This window comes from Penaeus japonicus, unplaced genomic scaffold (genome assembly GCF_977035675.1).
Source record: "Penaeus japonicus unplaced genomic scaffold, GWHDUDI00000001_assembly GWHDUDI00000036, whole genome shotgun sequence".
In the NCBI taxonomy this organism is placed as follows: Eukaryota; Metazoa; Arthropoda; class Malacostraca; order Decapoda; family Penaeidae; genus Penaeus; species Penaeus japonicus.
Window position 1 is genome coordinate 2162686 of NW_028234438.1, and position 12500 is coordinate 2175185.

Here is a 12500-nt window from a genome sequence, read left to right on the forward strand (position 1 = left end):
GAATTGCTTTATCGGCTGAGTGTATACATACCGCAATATGTACTCATGAAGCTGAGGATTTTGCAAAGACAAATATGATAAGCAATGACAAAAGAGTCAAGTTTGATGACTACAACTAGTCCGTTTAAGAGATTGCAAAATTATCATAATGCTAATAACCATCATAAATACCACAAACACAGTGACAACTAATACAACGACTAACAACAAAAACAACAAAAACCATTATGACACTCACCTGTAAATCACATTAACCAGAGCGTCGTTGTAGTTGTCTCTCCCCATCTCCGAGATTTTCTCCATCAGCGTGTAAATCATTCCCGAGAACTGGAGCTCAAAGCGCGAAATAGTCTGCTCGAAGCTCTGACTATCTTCATGGGTGGTGGCTGCAGGCTCTGGAGACTCCTTGGGTGTGCGTAAGGCAGAAATCAGTTAGTCATAAGAGTCTAATTATGTTTAATTCATTATGCACTCACATTATGAAACTTGTCAACAAACTTGAGAGTATATCAAACTCCGAGACATTCACAGTGGATGATGAAATAACACAAAAATATTAAGCTAGGATGTACAAGCAAAGGGCGTAAATATCAGGCAGAACAGGTAGCTTCTTCTATAGCACAGGCATGTCCTTCAGCTACCTAAGATGGTAATACAGATTCTTAATTCTTCTTGTGTATGTTGGCCTACATTTTTCTTATTATCGTTTTCACTTCTCGGCGTGGCTATCATGCTCGGATCTATGCAAAAACCTAATCTCACCTTGTCATAATCAAATGCAGCCTCTTTACAAGAATGACTTAATAAGCTCTAACTGCATGAGCTATAATACAAGCTTCTATACATGTCTTTACAACTTTACAGAGAGAGAGAGAGAGAGAGAGAGAGAGAGAGAGAGAGAGAGAGAGAGAGAGAGAGAGAGAGAGAGAGAGAGAGAGAGAGAGAGAGAGAGAGAGGAAAGAGGAGGGGGGAGGAAGAGAGAGTGTGAGAGAGAGAGGAGAGAGGAAGAAAGAGAAAGAGAGAAAGAGAGAGAGAGAGAAGAGGAGACAAGAGGAGAGGAGAAGAGAGAGAGAGAGAGAGAGAGAGAGAGAGAGAGAGAGAGAGAGAGAGAGAGAGAGAGAGAGAGAGAGAGAGAGAGAGAGAGAGAGAGAGAGAGAGAGAGAGAGGAGAAGAAAGAGAGAGAGAGAGAAGAGCGAGAGAGAAGAAGAGAGAGAGAGAGAGAGAGAGAGAGAGAGAGAGAGAGAGAGAGAGAGAGAGAGAGAGAGAGAAAAAGAGAGAGAGAGAGAGAAAGAGAGAGAGAGAGAGAGAAAAATAGAGAGAGAGAAAAAGGATGCATTTTCCCTACACCAAGGGATCATAAATCCCAAACATTTCTAACAACTCATCCCAGCTATTCCTCCCGGCCAAATCAACAGCACCCTGCATCAAGACGTGACTCGTCGAGACGCTTAACCCACTTACGACGGGGGCATTCCAGCCTTGCATGTCACAATGCTGGGGCTTTCGAACGATTAGGCCTAAATCAATTAAATGACTGGTACCATATGGTGCCACCCGGCCACCCGGCCCTTGAATGAGTGGTACCGTAGTGTACCACCCGTCCAGAGAGGGTTAAAGCCCGTACGAGCAGATCCACGATTAATCTAGAACCACTATCTCCTTCCAAGTTTAAGACACTGCGATTCAATCAGAAGAAGCACGTGCGAAAAGGTGGATCCACAACGAGACGCAGAAGGAATACTTAATAAAGACACTATTTTCTCCATCACTGAATATTCAGTTCTGTTCCCTCTCCGAGTATGAGAGAACAAAATCAAGCACTAAACACCACTTTCATCTAGTCCTATTACATCCTTTCGTGTTTCATTCTCATCATAAAAATATGAAAAATAGGATAGTGAACAGTATGAACATTATAAATAAGAAATTAGATTGTTCACAAAAACAATAACAGCACTGTATAATATTGATAATATTAATAATAATACTGATAGTAATAATAATAATAATGATAATAGTAATAACAATAATAATGATGGTAATATTAATAATAATAACAATAACAATAATCATTATTATCATAATCATTATCTACATACCAGCAATGAAAATAACAGTAATAATACCAATAAACTGTAATAAAAACAATAACAATTATCATCATTATCAGAATGAAACCAAATACAATTACAATGGTAGATAGTAATATGAGTAATATTAATGATATCATTAGAGAAAAGAAAAAGAAGAAGAGGGATGACATATCGACATATAACAAAATGTACAATCACAAACCATGCCACTGTAAAAATCTCAAGAAAAAAGAAGATGAAGAAGAAGAGAGGGAGGAGGAGGAGAGAGAGGAGAGAGAGGAGAAAGAGGAGGAGGAGAGGAAGAAGATGAAGAAGAGAGGGAGGAGGAGAAGGAGGAGGAAGAAGAGGAAGAAGATGAAGAAGAAAAAAAAGGAGAGAGGGAGGAGGAGGAGAGAGAGGAGAAAGAAGATGAAGAAGAAAAGAAGAAGGAGAATGGGAGGAAGAAGAATTTTAGAGATAAAAATTGATGAAAATAATAAAAATGGCAATGATAGGAAAGAAAAAAGAACGGGTATGAATGCGAATCAATAATTCCAACATGCAAAATCATGGGAGTATTTCTGTAGACGCACAATTGAAATATTAATAAAAATCGTACCATTAGGAAATGATTCATTCATATTTCATACCCTCTCAATGTTTTCACAAAGAATACTTTTTTTATTTTTTTTATCTAACAATAAAGATGATGATCATGGTGAAGAAGAGGAAAATGATGATGATGATAGTGGTGGTGGTGGTGATGATGGTGAAGATGATGACAATGATAATGATAATGATGATGATAGTGGTGATGATGGTGAAGATGATGATGGTGATGATAACAATAACAATAATAAAAATAATAATAACAAAACAAAAATACAAACACAACAAAGGCTACCACACTGTTCCACATTTCAGGAAGAAAACCACCTACATTTTACGCTTCTTTTTCTTCTTTTTTTAAACCAAGGTGAAGATGCACTTGGTGATGATCGGCCAAGCATTACATGTTCAAACAAAGTCTTTGTATTGCAAATAATGTAAATATGTAAAGAAATAAACAACAACAAATATACACATAATGCATGGATGCCTTGCCTCTGCAACGATAAAAGCATTGCCAAAATTATAGCGAAGTTATTTAACAGTACATGATTCTTTTGCAGTCAATCTCTTCTCATTTTTGTTAATTACATCATAATTGTTTAATGCAAACACAAACTTTCATTGGAATTTAAGAAGCATATAACACAGAAATACAAAGAGGAAAAAAAAAAAAAAAAAAATCAATCAATCCTATACTTCTTTCAGTAAGATGCTTTTATTACAAACATAATGTAAATATAACACATCTTGTTCATTACTCGGAAACTCCTATATTACGTACTCCATGCACTACCAGGAACGAGAAAATCAATACCAAAATGTAGTCAGTTGCGAGTGAATTAAAGTCAATGAATCTGTAAGATTGGAATTTCATGTGGTGCTTACAGTTACTCTGAGAACATGTGAGAGTGTAAACAAAGCTGTTTTACATAAACACACACACACACACACACACGCACACACGTGCACACACACACACACACACACACACGCGCGCACACACACACACACACACACACACACACGTGCGCACACACGCACACACACGCACACACATGTATACGCACACGCACACACACACACAAAAGTAAACATATACTTTTATATTTCTTTCTTTCTCTTTTCCTATCTCAATGAAAAAAACAACAAAGTATTAGTTGTATCCCCCCTTTTGGGAGGAATATGACAACATACTGAAACTACCTCAATTCCAATCAAACATCACTGAATAGACACTTATTCCCCATTGTATTTATGCTGGTTGGGTTGTCTAATGCAAGAATGAAAGATCCACATAAGCATTCCCACAGCGATATATTTCTTACAACTTCAATTCACTCTAATGACTATAAGACATGCAAGAATCACTCTCTTCTCATTATCAATCTAGATGGGCCTACTACAAAGTACAGCACGGGGGGGGACGGGTAAGGGGGGGAAAAAAAAAAGATAAGAAATCACAATCATGGGTTAACTATCTCTTTACGAGTACCTCACGGTCTATTGAGTCTCTCCGCTCATCAGAAATCCAGAGTTCGGCTTCCAAGTAGTATTTTCTCATTCTCTGGAGGGGGGGGGGGGGCAAAAGTGGAGAAGGGGGGAGGGGGATAAATGGTTGGGAAAGGGCAGTAGAGAGGAAAATGGAAGAAGGGTAAGACAGTGATAAGACAGTTTCATTTTTATGTAACGTGCTCCTGATGGCTTTCAAGGTATTTGGGAGCTTTCATGTCCAAAGTACCTTAAGATCTCTCAATGGCAACCATAAATTCCTGTGATATAAATTATCCTAATGACATTAAAAAAACCTTGCTTACATTAATTATGGTGATCCAGTTCATACATAACAAACATATGATCTATATCTGGCTTTTACATTAAGTTAAAAAGTCTGAAGGAAAAGGTAAAAGCAAATCTAGCAAGTAATACACCTGAATCTACTGTAAAAGTGACAAGAAATGTTTAACATTAGCCATTCCTACAAAAATACAGAGTAAATTGCTTGTATCAACATATACTTATAGCAATCAAATAGTTACTTCATCAAAAGTAAACAAAATTATCGCAATCCATCACTTCCTATGCTTTACATGAAAAAGACTTTATTCTAAAAAGAAATCTATTCAAAAACACTAAAGCAGGATATTCTCCTTTTTTTAAAAATCCATGTACAGGGATATACCACTCAACTGAAAAAATAATCTCATATGCAAGATGATTCTTATATGTCTTTGTTCTAAATCCCTAATCCTTCCGTCAACAAAAAATATTCCTATCCTCCATTCCATACTATATAAGGAACCTTTTCCATTGAGTGGTATTTCCCCAGTTACTTACAAATTGCATAATATTCCCAATTTAAACCCCCAAAACTTCAATCAAAAATTATTTGAAATTAGTCCCAGTTCTGTATGTCATTAAAAAAAGAAATTTAAAAAAATTACCTCTATAAAGTTTGCAAAGTTGACGCATATTCCTGTAAGTTTCGAGATCATTCTCAGCAGCTCGGGTGATGTCAGCATGCAGTCCTTCAGGCAGCCGCTCAGGAAATCATTGTGGAATGCTAACACTTCATCTACATTCTCAACCTGAAATCAATCATATTTTTGTAGCTCTTACCAACATTAGCCATATTTACTCTCACTTAATTCTTGCAGCATTCATGAAGTTAACTCACTAACGGTGGGTGATTGTGCATACATAGAGTGGCAAAGGTGTTGAAATACCCCAGTGGGGCCAAAACCACCCTGTCGTTATTGAGTTAAAATCTCAGTCAAATCAATACTGATGTAATAATTTCTTCTAACTACAATTATCATCTCTTTACCTGAATAGTCATTCATCAAAAATTATATTTACTCTCTTGTTCAATTTGTATGCCTGAGTAAATATCATATACACTTTAAATAATAATGCAAAGTTTCTCTACCTAAATCTTTACTAAGGTGCGACAATCCACATCAATCAATCACCACAGTGTTTCTTAGGGTCACTCTTTTTACACATGTGCCTTAATACCTTCAGCAAAGTCTAAACTAGCCTAAACTAAAAGGCTAAACAGGAATGTATCATGTTTCTTATCACTATATATGATAATGTAATCCTTTGGAAAATTATGAAGAGCACAAAAATGTTTTACATAAAGTATAACAAAGGGAAAAGACATAAAACACTTACAAATAAAACTTTAAAAACTGCAATGCACATTAAAAAAAGAGATGCCAGTTATCTCTAGTCCATGACTTACCTTTTGCATTTTGTTGATGAATGTCTGCCAGTTTCTCTCTATGACTTCAAACATCATGTAATATTCAATGTTCTGTATGAAGTTCAACATCCGTTGTCTCAGAGCAAAAGCTGCCGTGTACGTCCGTGAAGCCGACAAGGGGAAACTTTTGGCGACCTTGTTGCTGACCCACACCCTGAAATGGAGAGAAAAAATTAAACACCACACTATTTGGAATGGTATTCATGACAGTGCATCAAGTGAAAACAAAAATTTAACCAATCTCAGACAATAATTATTTGTCTTCTTAATCAGAATGAATATCTATGCCTCAATAGTTTTGTTAACCCTTTTGCTAAATCCGTATTATTCCAAGCAAAATATTACATATAAATAAAATCGTAATACTATGATCGGATAAAGCTTCTCCGCCTAAATCTTTTAAGGAGATCCTACTAACCTCCTTGATTAATCACCATAGTATAGTATTTCTGAATCCTTAATTAATGCTTTCTTAGGGTCACTAACTAAAGCAAGTAGAATCCGAGATGCCTCACCTGCACAGAAGCCTCTCCACATGCTTGCAATAAAACAGATGGCGGAAAATCATCTGGTAGCAGGCAATGGTCTTCCGATCAAGCACCAACGACACTGGCCACGTCACTTTGTATCCCAGAGAGAACCCTTGGAGCCCAGACAGTTGTAGCCGCTCTTCTTGTGGGTAATACTCGCGCTCGTCCTCTGTTTCAATGCTGTTGAAAAAAGATAGGGGAGGTGGGGAGAAAGAGAAAGAGAAAAAGGGTTACAGATCATGTAAAAGTAGAGGAGCTAATGCAATTACCCCAAAGGCTCCAGCAAATTAAAACTGATGTGTGTAGTAGGAGGAAATATCTTATATCATTCCTCCTTTGCTGCCTGCAATACAGCAACACTTTATATATTTAAGATGCAAGGTTTTATCAGACGTAACCCCAAGGTTTCGATGTGTATCAGTAACATCTCTGGAATATGCCAGAGAATTCTTTCTGCCCCTTTTCTTTTCTGGGAAAAAGCATATATCATATGCCATCAAAAATTATATTCTCATTCTGATTAAAGTAAATATAGCGAAATAAATCAGTCGCAAACAAAAACAACTCTAGACCTACCTAAGTATCCTCAACATCTGGTTCATGAGTGTTATGGGCTGCAGGTCGCACTGGATGTCATCCTTGTACAGATCATTATTGGCGGCTGAGGTACGGAGTGCCAATTCTAACAGGGACTCGAGTCTCGTGGGAAGAACGTCGTCGATGTTCTTGCTCAATTCGTCTTCACACAGACTCATAAGCTGCACAACAAAGTCTCCTTGGTCCAGCAGGAAGTAGTGTTTCACAGATCTGGAAGGGCATTTCCACTTCATCACATGCTTATAATAAATCAGTCTCGTCATCATGACTTCGATGCCTGTCGGAATAATGCCGACTGATTAGCCTATGGTTTGCCACATTACTTCTTTCCTGTTACTCTGACGCTTCTTAATCATTTCTATAGTTCATAACGCTTGTCACAAAGCGCTATGATCACTTATCTCTAGTCCAGCATCTCAAAGTACTTCACATATAAAATATTTTCTGAACAATCTCTAAGGCGAAAGCAGACATACCTCAGTCGTCCCATCAAGTCTTTCTCCTTCATCAACAACTCTAAAAGTCGTTTGGAGGCAAAACTGTACGTTCGCTCAATCACCTCTGTGTACGATGGATCCCGTATGCTGTATGCAAGTTCCTCTTGGTCAGGACAAACTACGCTGTGATCTACGGATTGATATAGAAGGGATCAGTTCTTTGTTTGTGTTATGTCTGTTATGTTTTTTTTCACTTATGCAGAAAGTATATGGTGAAAGCTGACATAAATTGTGCTGATGTAGTTTTTGTCTGCTTGTTTTTGTTTCAAAAACCATTTTGATTTGTGACTATTGCAAATAATCCTTCACACTACATAAATGCATTACCATCAGCTTGTTAACCATATAAAAACTAACTCATTATCCATAACTCTCATTCCCTAATACCAGATAGTGTGAAGCAGAGGCATATACAACTGACCTCTGCGAAATAGTAAAGCATAAAAGTTTGACCAAGTTACAGGGACAGAAAATTGTGAAATACATGCAAGTTCTTTTAATCCTGTTAAGCTTTCATGATAAACCAATTAATCTGCAATAATGTGCAAATCAGATAAGAGAGAAAATAAACACAATAGATAATCCTTAAGAATTAACAAATAACCACCACCAGACTGGAAACTTTGACACTCTTCACTGTAGCTTAGCAAATTAGTCGCACAGAAGTTGTCATCCGAGGTAACAGAGTATACAAACTTAATAAAAAATTTGAAATGGAAATATTGATACTGGCTATAAGATATTACTTCTAAGTGGTATATTTTACTGTAATCTAAAAGAATTTCCTAAAGTCCCTCATAAATCTGTATTCAAATATGATTTTTTTATTCCCCTAAAATCTTGAAAAAGTATAGTGAACCCGCCCACAGAATAAACAAAGATTCCAGTCTGGTCATCACTGTCATTCAAAAGCAGAGGGACCTCATATCTAACCTGACTGCCTGATTACATTAAGGTATTTCCCCGTCCGGAGAATGACATCGGCATGCATTTGCAAGAAAGCAGGAATGTTGTGGGGAATGACTGTGTATCTCTTTTCCCAATAGTCATCGGTCAGGTCCTGGTCTTCGTTCTCTTCACTGCCACTCTCTCTATCCACGACCATGAACTGCAAAGAAACCCTAAGCCTTCAGGAAAGAGGTGCCACATGTCATTGTTTCCTTTATTTCCATTAACAGGCGTGACATGCAGAAGAGCGGTCTTGGGGACTTTCTTCCAATTTCTGGTTCCGAATCTTTGAGATGAATGTCCGAGAAAATTAAAATTCCGGCTTCAGATGAATGAACAAATAGTAAATAGTCTGAGACATCCTCAAACAAGAGTTCTTAAGGCTTGTTTCTGTTTTCTGACTCAAATTCTATAAATATCCTAAAAAATGACAATAACAGTTTTAAAATTATGAGATGATCACAAACACCTTTTGCACGGAGAGTACTTGACATTTACATACACTTGTCCATATCTCTATCCATCTGTATATGCACCTACTTAACATAAACATAAATCATAAATACCGAAACAGAGATAAAGAAACAGACAGACAACAGCCTTAAAATCTTTTCATATCCAACCTCATTGTAAGGATCGTTGATAATACCACGATACAGCCACTTCGCCAGCATGTTCATGTAGGGGACAGCAGCAGCCTGTGTTAGGAACACCATGACCTCCTGCAGCTGTCCGCAACCCGTGAGGCTCAGAGTGCGGTCATGTAGGAGACTCAGCACCGATCCTCCGTGTGCCTCTGACTGCAAGAGAAAACGTTCGTGATAGAATTACATGTGCTATGTTTATGATATTCACATATATGATACTTGTTACAATCCCATTTACATACAAAAATGAAGAATATCCAGATTTAGTCTCTCTTAGTATTGTAATATCAGATACTCATCAGTGAGTGGTGAAAAAACGAACCTTTGTGATTATTCTAGTGATACAAGCAAGCATGTCCATGACCGCCATCGTCTTCTCCACATAGAACCATAGTTTGTGCAGGGTGAGGGCCCATCGTTGGTGTTGTGCTTCCAACTGTGTCACTAACAACTGTATTTAGAAGGAAGAATATAAATGATATAAAATTAATTACCTTGTTGCTCCATAAAAAAAGAGAGAAACTATTACAATACTAAATACATTAGAGTATAACCTATATAAAATGAATAGTATAAAAAATAAATTCCAAACTCTGTAACTGTATATAACATGTTTTTCAATAACTGTTGTAGTTTTGCACAAAAATTCTAGCTACCTTTGATTCTAGGTGATTTTGGATTGACATTAACCATGAGTATCAGTACAACTATTCATATACACATAAAGAAATAATATAGCAAACCTACCATATAGTCTTTGATTAGGCTGGTGAGAGCAGCTGCCAAGGCCTGGTTCACCAATCCGTGATGATACAGACTCTTGTCTTCCACAAACCTCACCAACTGAGAGTAGTGGCCGCACAGTGGCAAAATGCGGCTCACTAGCGCGCTCAAGGAAGGTTCTGGTAAGAGTGAGGATTCTAATATAAAATGTGCCTTTACATAAAATGAAGCACAGCCTCGGTCTTAACCCATCAGTGCCACGATAAAATTGTGGTTCATTTCGAGCTCAAACACGAATGCCTCATTTTGATTCTGGACAAGGTGTTTTTTGTTTTTTCAACCAAAGTATAAAAAAAAAAACTAGCATGTAGTAATTAAACTAGCATGTAGGCCAACTTTGAAAGGGTGTAGTATGAGAACTAGGACCTCAGAAAAAAAAAATCCATGCCAGACAGTAGTTGCCAATTAGCTGCCATCTGGAATCTAATCCCACCCACTATGGCATGTACAGATGTTATCCCTTGTCACTGGCTTAAGGGAAATGTTCCTGCAACTGTACCTCATTTCTTCTTTATATACACACATCACTAATATTGCATTCATATCTAAACATAATGATAAGTACAGAAAACAAAACTGATATCGTAATCAACAGACAAATACATACCAACGGATGGATCTACGGTAAACTCTGGGGCATCGTAATGTTTAGCTGGAGGCTGAACTGTGATATACATTCCTTCTATTCCCATCATGAGGCTTAATAAATCTTCTATCAGCTGATGTTCTTGTGATGTTGATGCAACCTTGCCTGCAAAGAAGAAATCCAATAACTCAATGAGCATGTACAAAACAAAAATAATTCTAGATGTATGAAAATAAAACACTAAAATACTGATTTCTGAGAAAGAATGAGAATTAACGGTGACTGTTGTAAAACTGATCATTATTCAAAATACCATGTAGTCTGTAAGCTATTTTTAAGGCCATGTAATGAACATCATTTATAAGTCTAAAGTTAATTTAAAAGCCATCAAAAGAGGATACTTATTAACTACACTGCTTCAGTGCAACTTACAAAAAAAAAAAACTTGTCTGAAGAAGTACTTATGAAGTTGACCACTTACTTTGAAATACATAATAGAAGAAAGACATGAATGGAGAAAAATGCAGAGGCAAAGCTCAACAAACAGAGAGGTAAATCTTACCCAATGCACCAACGTCTGGTCTGTGTTCCATCTGCACGAAATCCAGGGTGTGATAAGGTCGGTTGTCCAGCCAGCTTGGGGTCGGAGGTCCAAGGATATTTTTCTTTTCTCCCCTTTCAACCGCTCGCATGGCCTCGCTTGGAACATGCGTCACTTGTGATTCGCGCAGCAAACGGTCTCGCAACTGAAAATTGTAGAGCAGTGATAATCACCTAAAACTCAATATTATCTGAATTCCAAGTTTATATCTAAAAAAATATATATATATATAAATAAGAAAAAAAAAAAAAAAAAAATAATAATAATAATGATAAATAATAATAATCATCATCATCATCAACAGACATCAATGTATATTTGTTAACAAAATAAGAAGACAGGAAATACACAGGAGAAGAAAGAGACAAGAATCAAGACTTTAAAAAATACATGAAACACTTTTCAACCAGTATGAATAATAATAATAATAATAATAATAACAAACAAGAATATGAATAAAAAAAAATAAAACAAAACAAGAAATAGCAACTGACATACCTCATTGAGCTGGTCTTTCGAGAGCTTTGTCTCTGCTGCTTGTTCAATCTCCGAGACAATGTTCGGAACTGTAGTAAAGGACATGCCCTCTTCCTTCATCTTCAACCTCGAGCCACTTTCTACCGCGTTCCGCACTTCTTCGTCTTCGACCAGACCACTCAGAAACACCACCAGGGGGTCAAGGTCGCGCACGCTGCATTTGAGAATGGAAAAATGACCTTCAGATGGAAATTTTCATATTCTTAATTGAAACATTGTAAATGTTGTGTATAAAAAGCTGTTTATTATTAAAAACACTTGAGTATTTTTACAAACACTTTTCCTGCGATTATTTTCAAACTCAGCACAACCACATGAACAAATGCAATGATATAAAGTAAGTTTGTTATTGTTAAACTTGAGTGGCTGACCGTGGATGGGAAAAAGGAAAAGAAGAAGAAGAAGAAGAAGAAGAAGAAGAAGAAGAAAGAGAAAAAGAAAGCAGTAGTAGAAGATGATGCATTAATCCGTTACCTACCAGCCAAAAGGAGCCCCTGACCAGTTGCTAATACCAGCCAAATTAAGCTAGACAAAATAAAATCTAAAATCATAATACACTGAAATAAAACTTGCTTCTCAACACTAGAGAGGACAAGCTACAGATTCAGAACACCAGAATGACCCTATCCTGTATAAATTATAGGACCTAATAGGACGTAAAGGACCAATCTGCAAAGTGGCGATGCCTCTTGCATAAGCCTTTGACAGTCCGTGAGGCTCAGTAAACACCAAACTTTCACTTACTTTCTGCTCTTCAGTTCATCATACTTGCTGAGAAAAGCCTGAGGGTCTGGGGCATTTTCCGCCAAGATCCTCACGGCACTC

The 12500-nt window shown here is 37.1% G+C and overlaps 1 protein-coding gene across 3 annotated transcripts in view; it reads right to left on the reverse strand.

The window, feature by feature from the left end:
- LOC122259002 (gamma-tubulin complex component 2) overlaps window positions 1-12500 on the reverse strand; it is a 16221-nt gene that overhangs the window by 674 nt on the left and 3047 nt on the right. For 2 of the 3 annotated variants that reach the window (XM_086531789.1, XM_086531790.1), the window contains 14 exons: window positions 12420-12500; window positions 11637-11829; window positions 11100-11283; window positions 10559-10702; window positions 9916-10070; window positions 9491-9619; window positions 9145-9321; window positions 8507-8681; window positions 7553-7703; window positions 7056-7286; window positions 6465-6659; window positions 5929-6103; window positions 5126-5269; window positions 239-405 (listed from right to left, as the gene is read on the reverse strand). The exon at window positions 12420-12500 is cut by the window's right edge and continues 84 nt beyond it. In XM_086531789.1, coding sequence (XP_086387915.1) covers window positions 239-405; window positions 5126-5269; window positions 5929-6103; window positions 6465-6659; window positions 7056-7286; window positions 7553-7703; window positions 8507-8681; window positions 9145-9321; window positions 9491-9619; window positions 9916-10070; window positions 10559-10702; window positions 11100-11283; window positions 11637-11829; window positions 12420-12500 — 2301 coding nt within the window. Of the gene's footprint in view, window positions 1-238; window positions 406-4176; window positions 4249-5125; window positions 5270-5928; window positions 6104-6464; window positions 6660-7055; window positions 7287-7552; window positions 7704-8506; window positions 8682-9144; window positions 9322-9490; window positions 9620-9915; window positions 10071-10558; window positions 10703-11099; window positions 11284-11636; window positions 11830-12419 lie in introns of all 3 variants that reach the window. The other variant, XM_086531788.1, reaches the window with a different exon arrangement.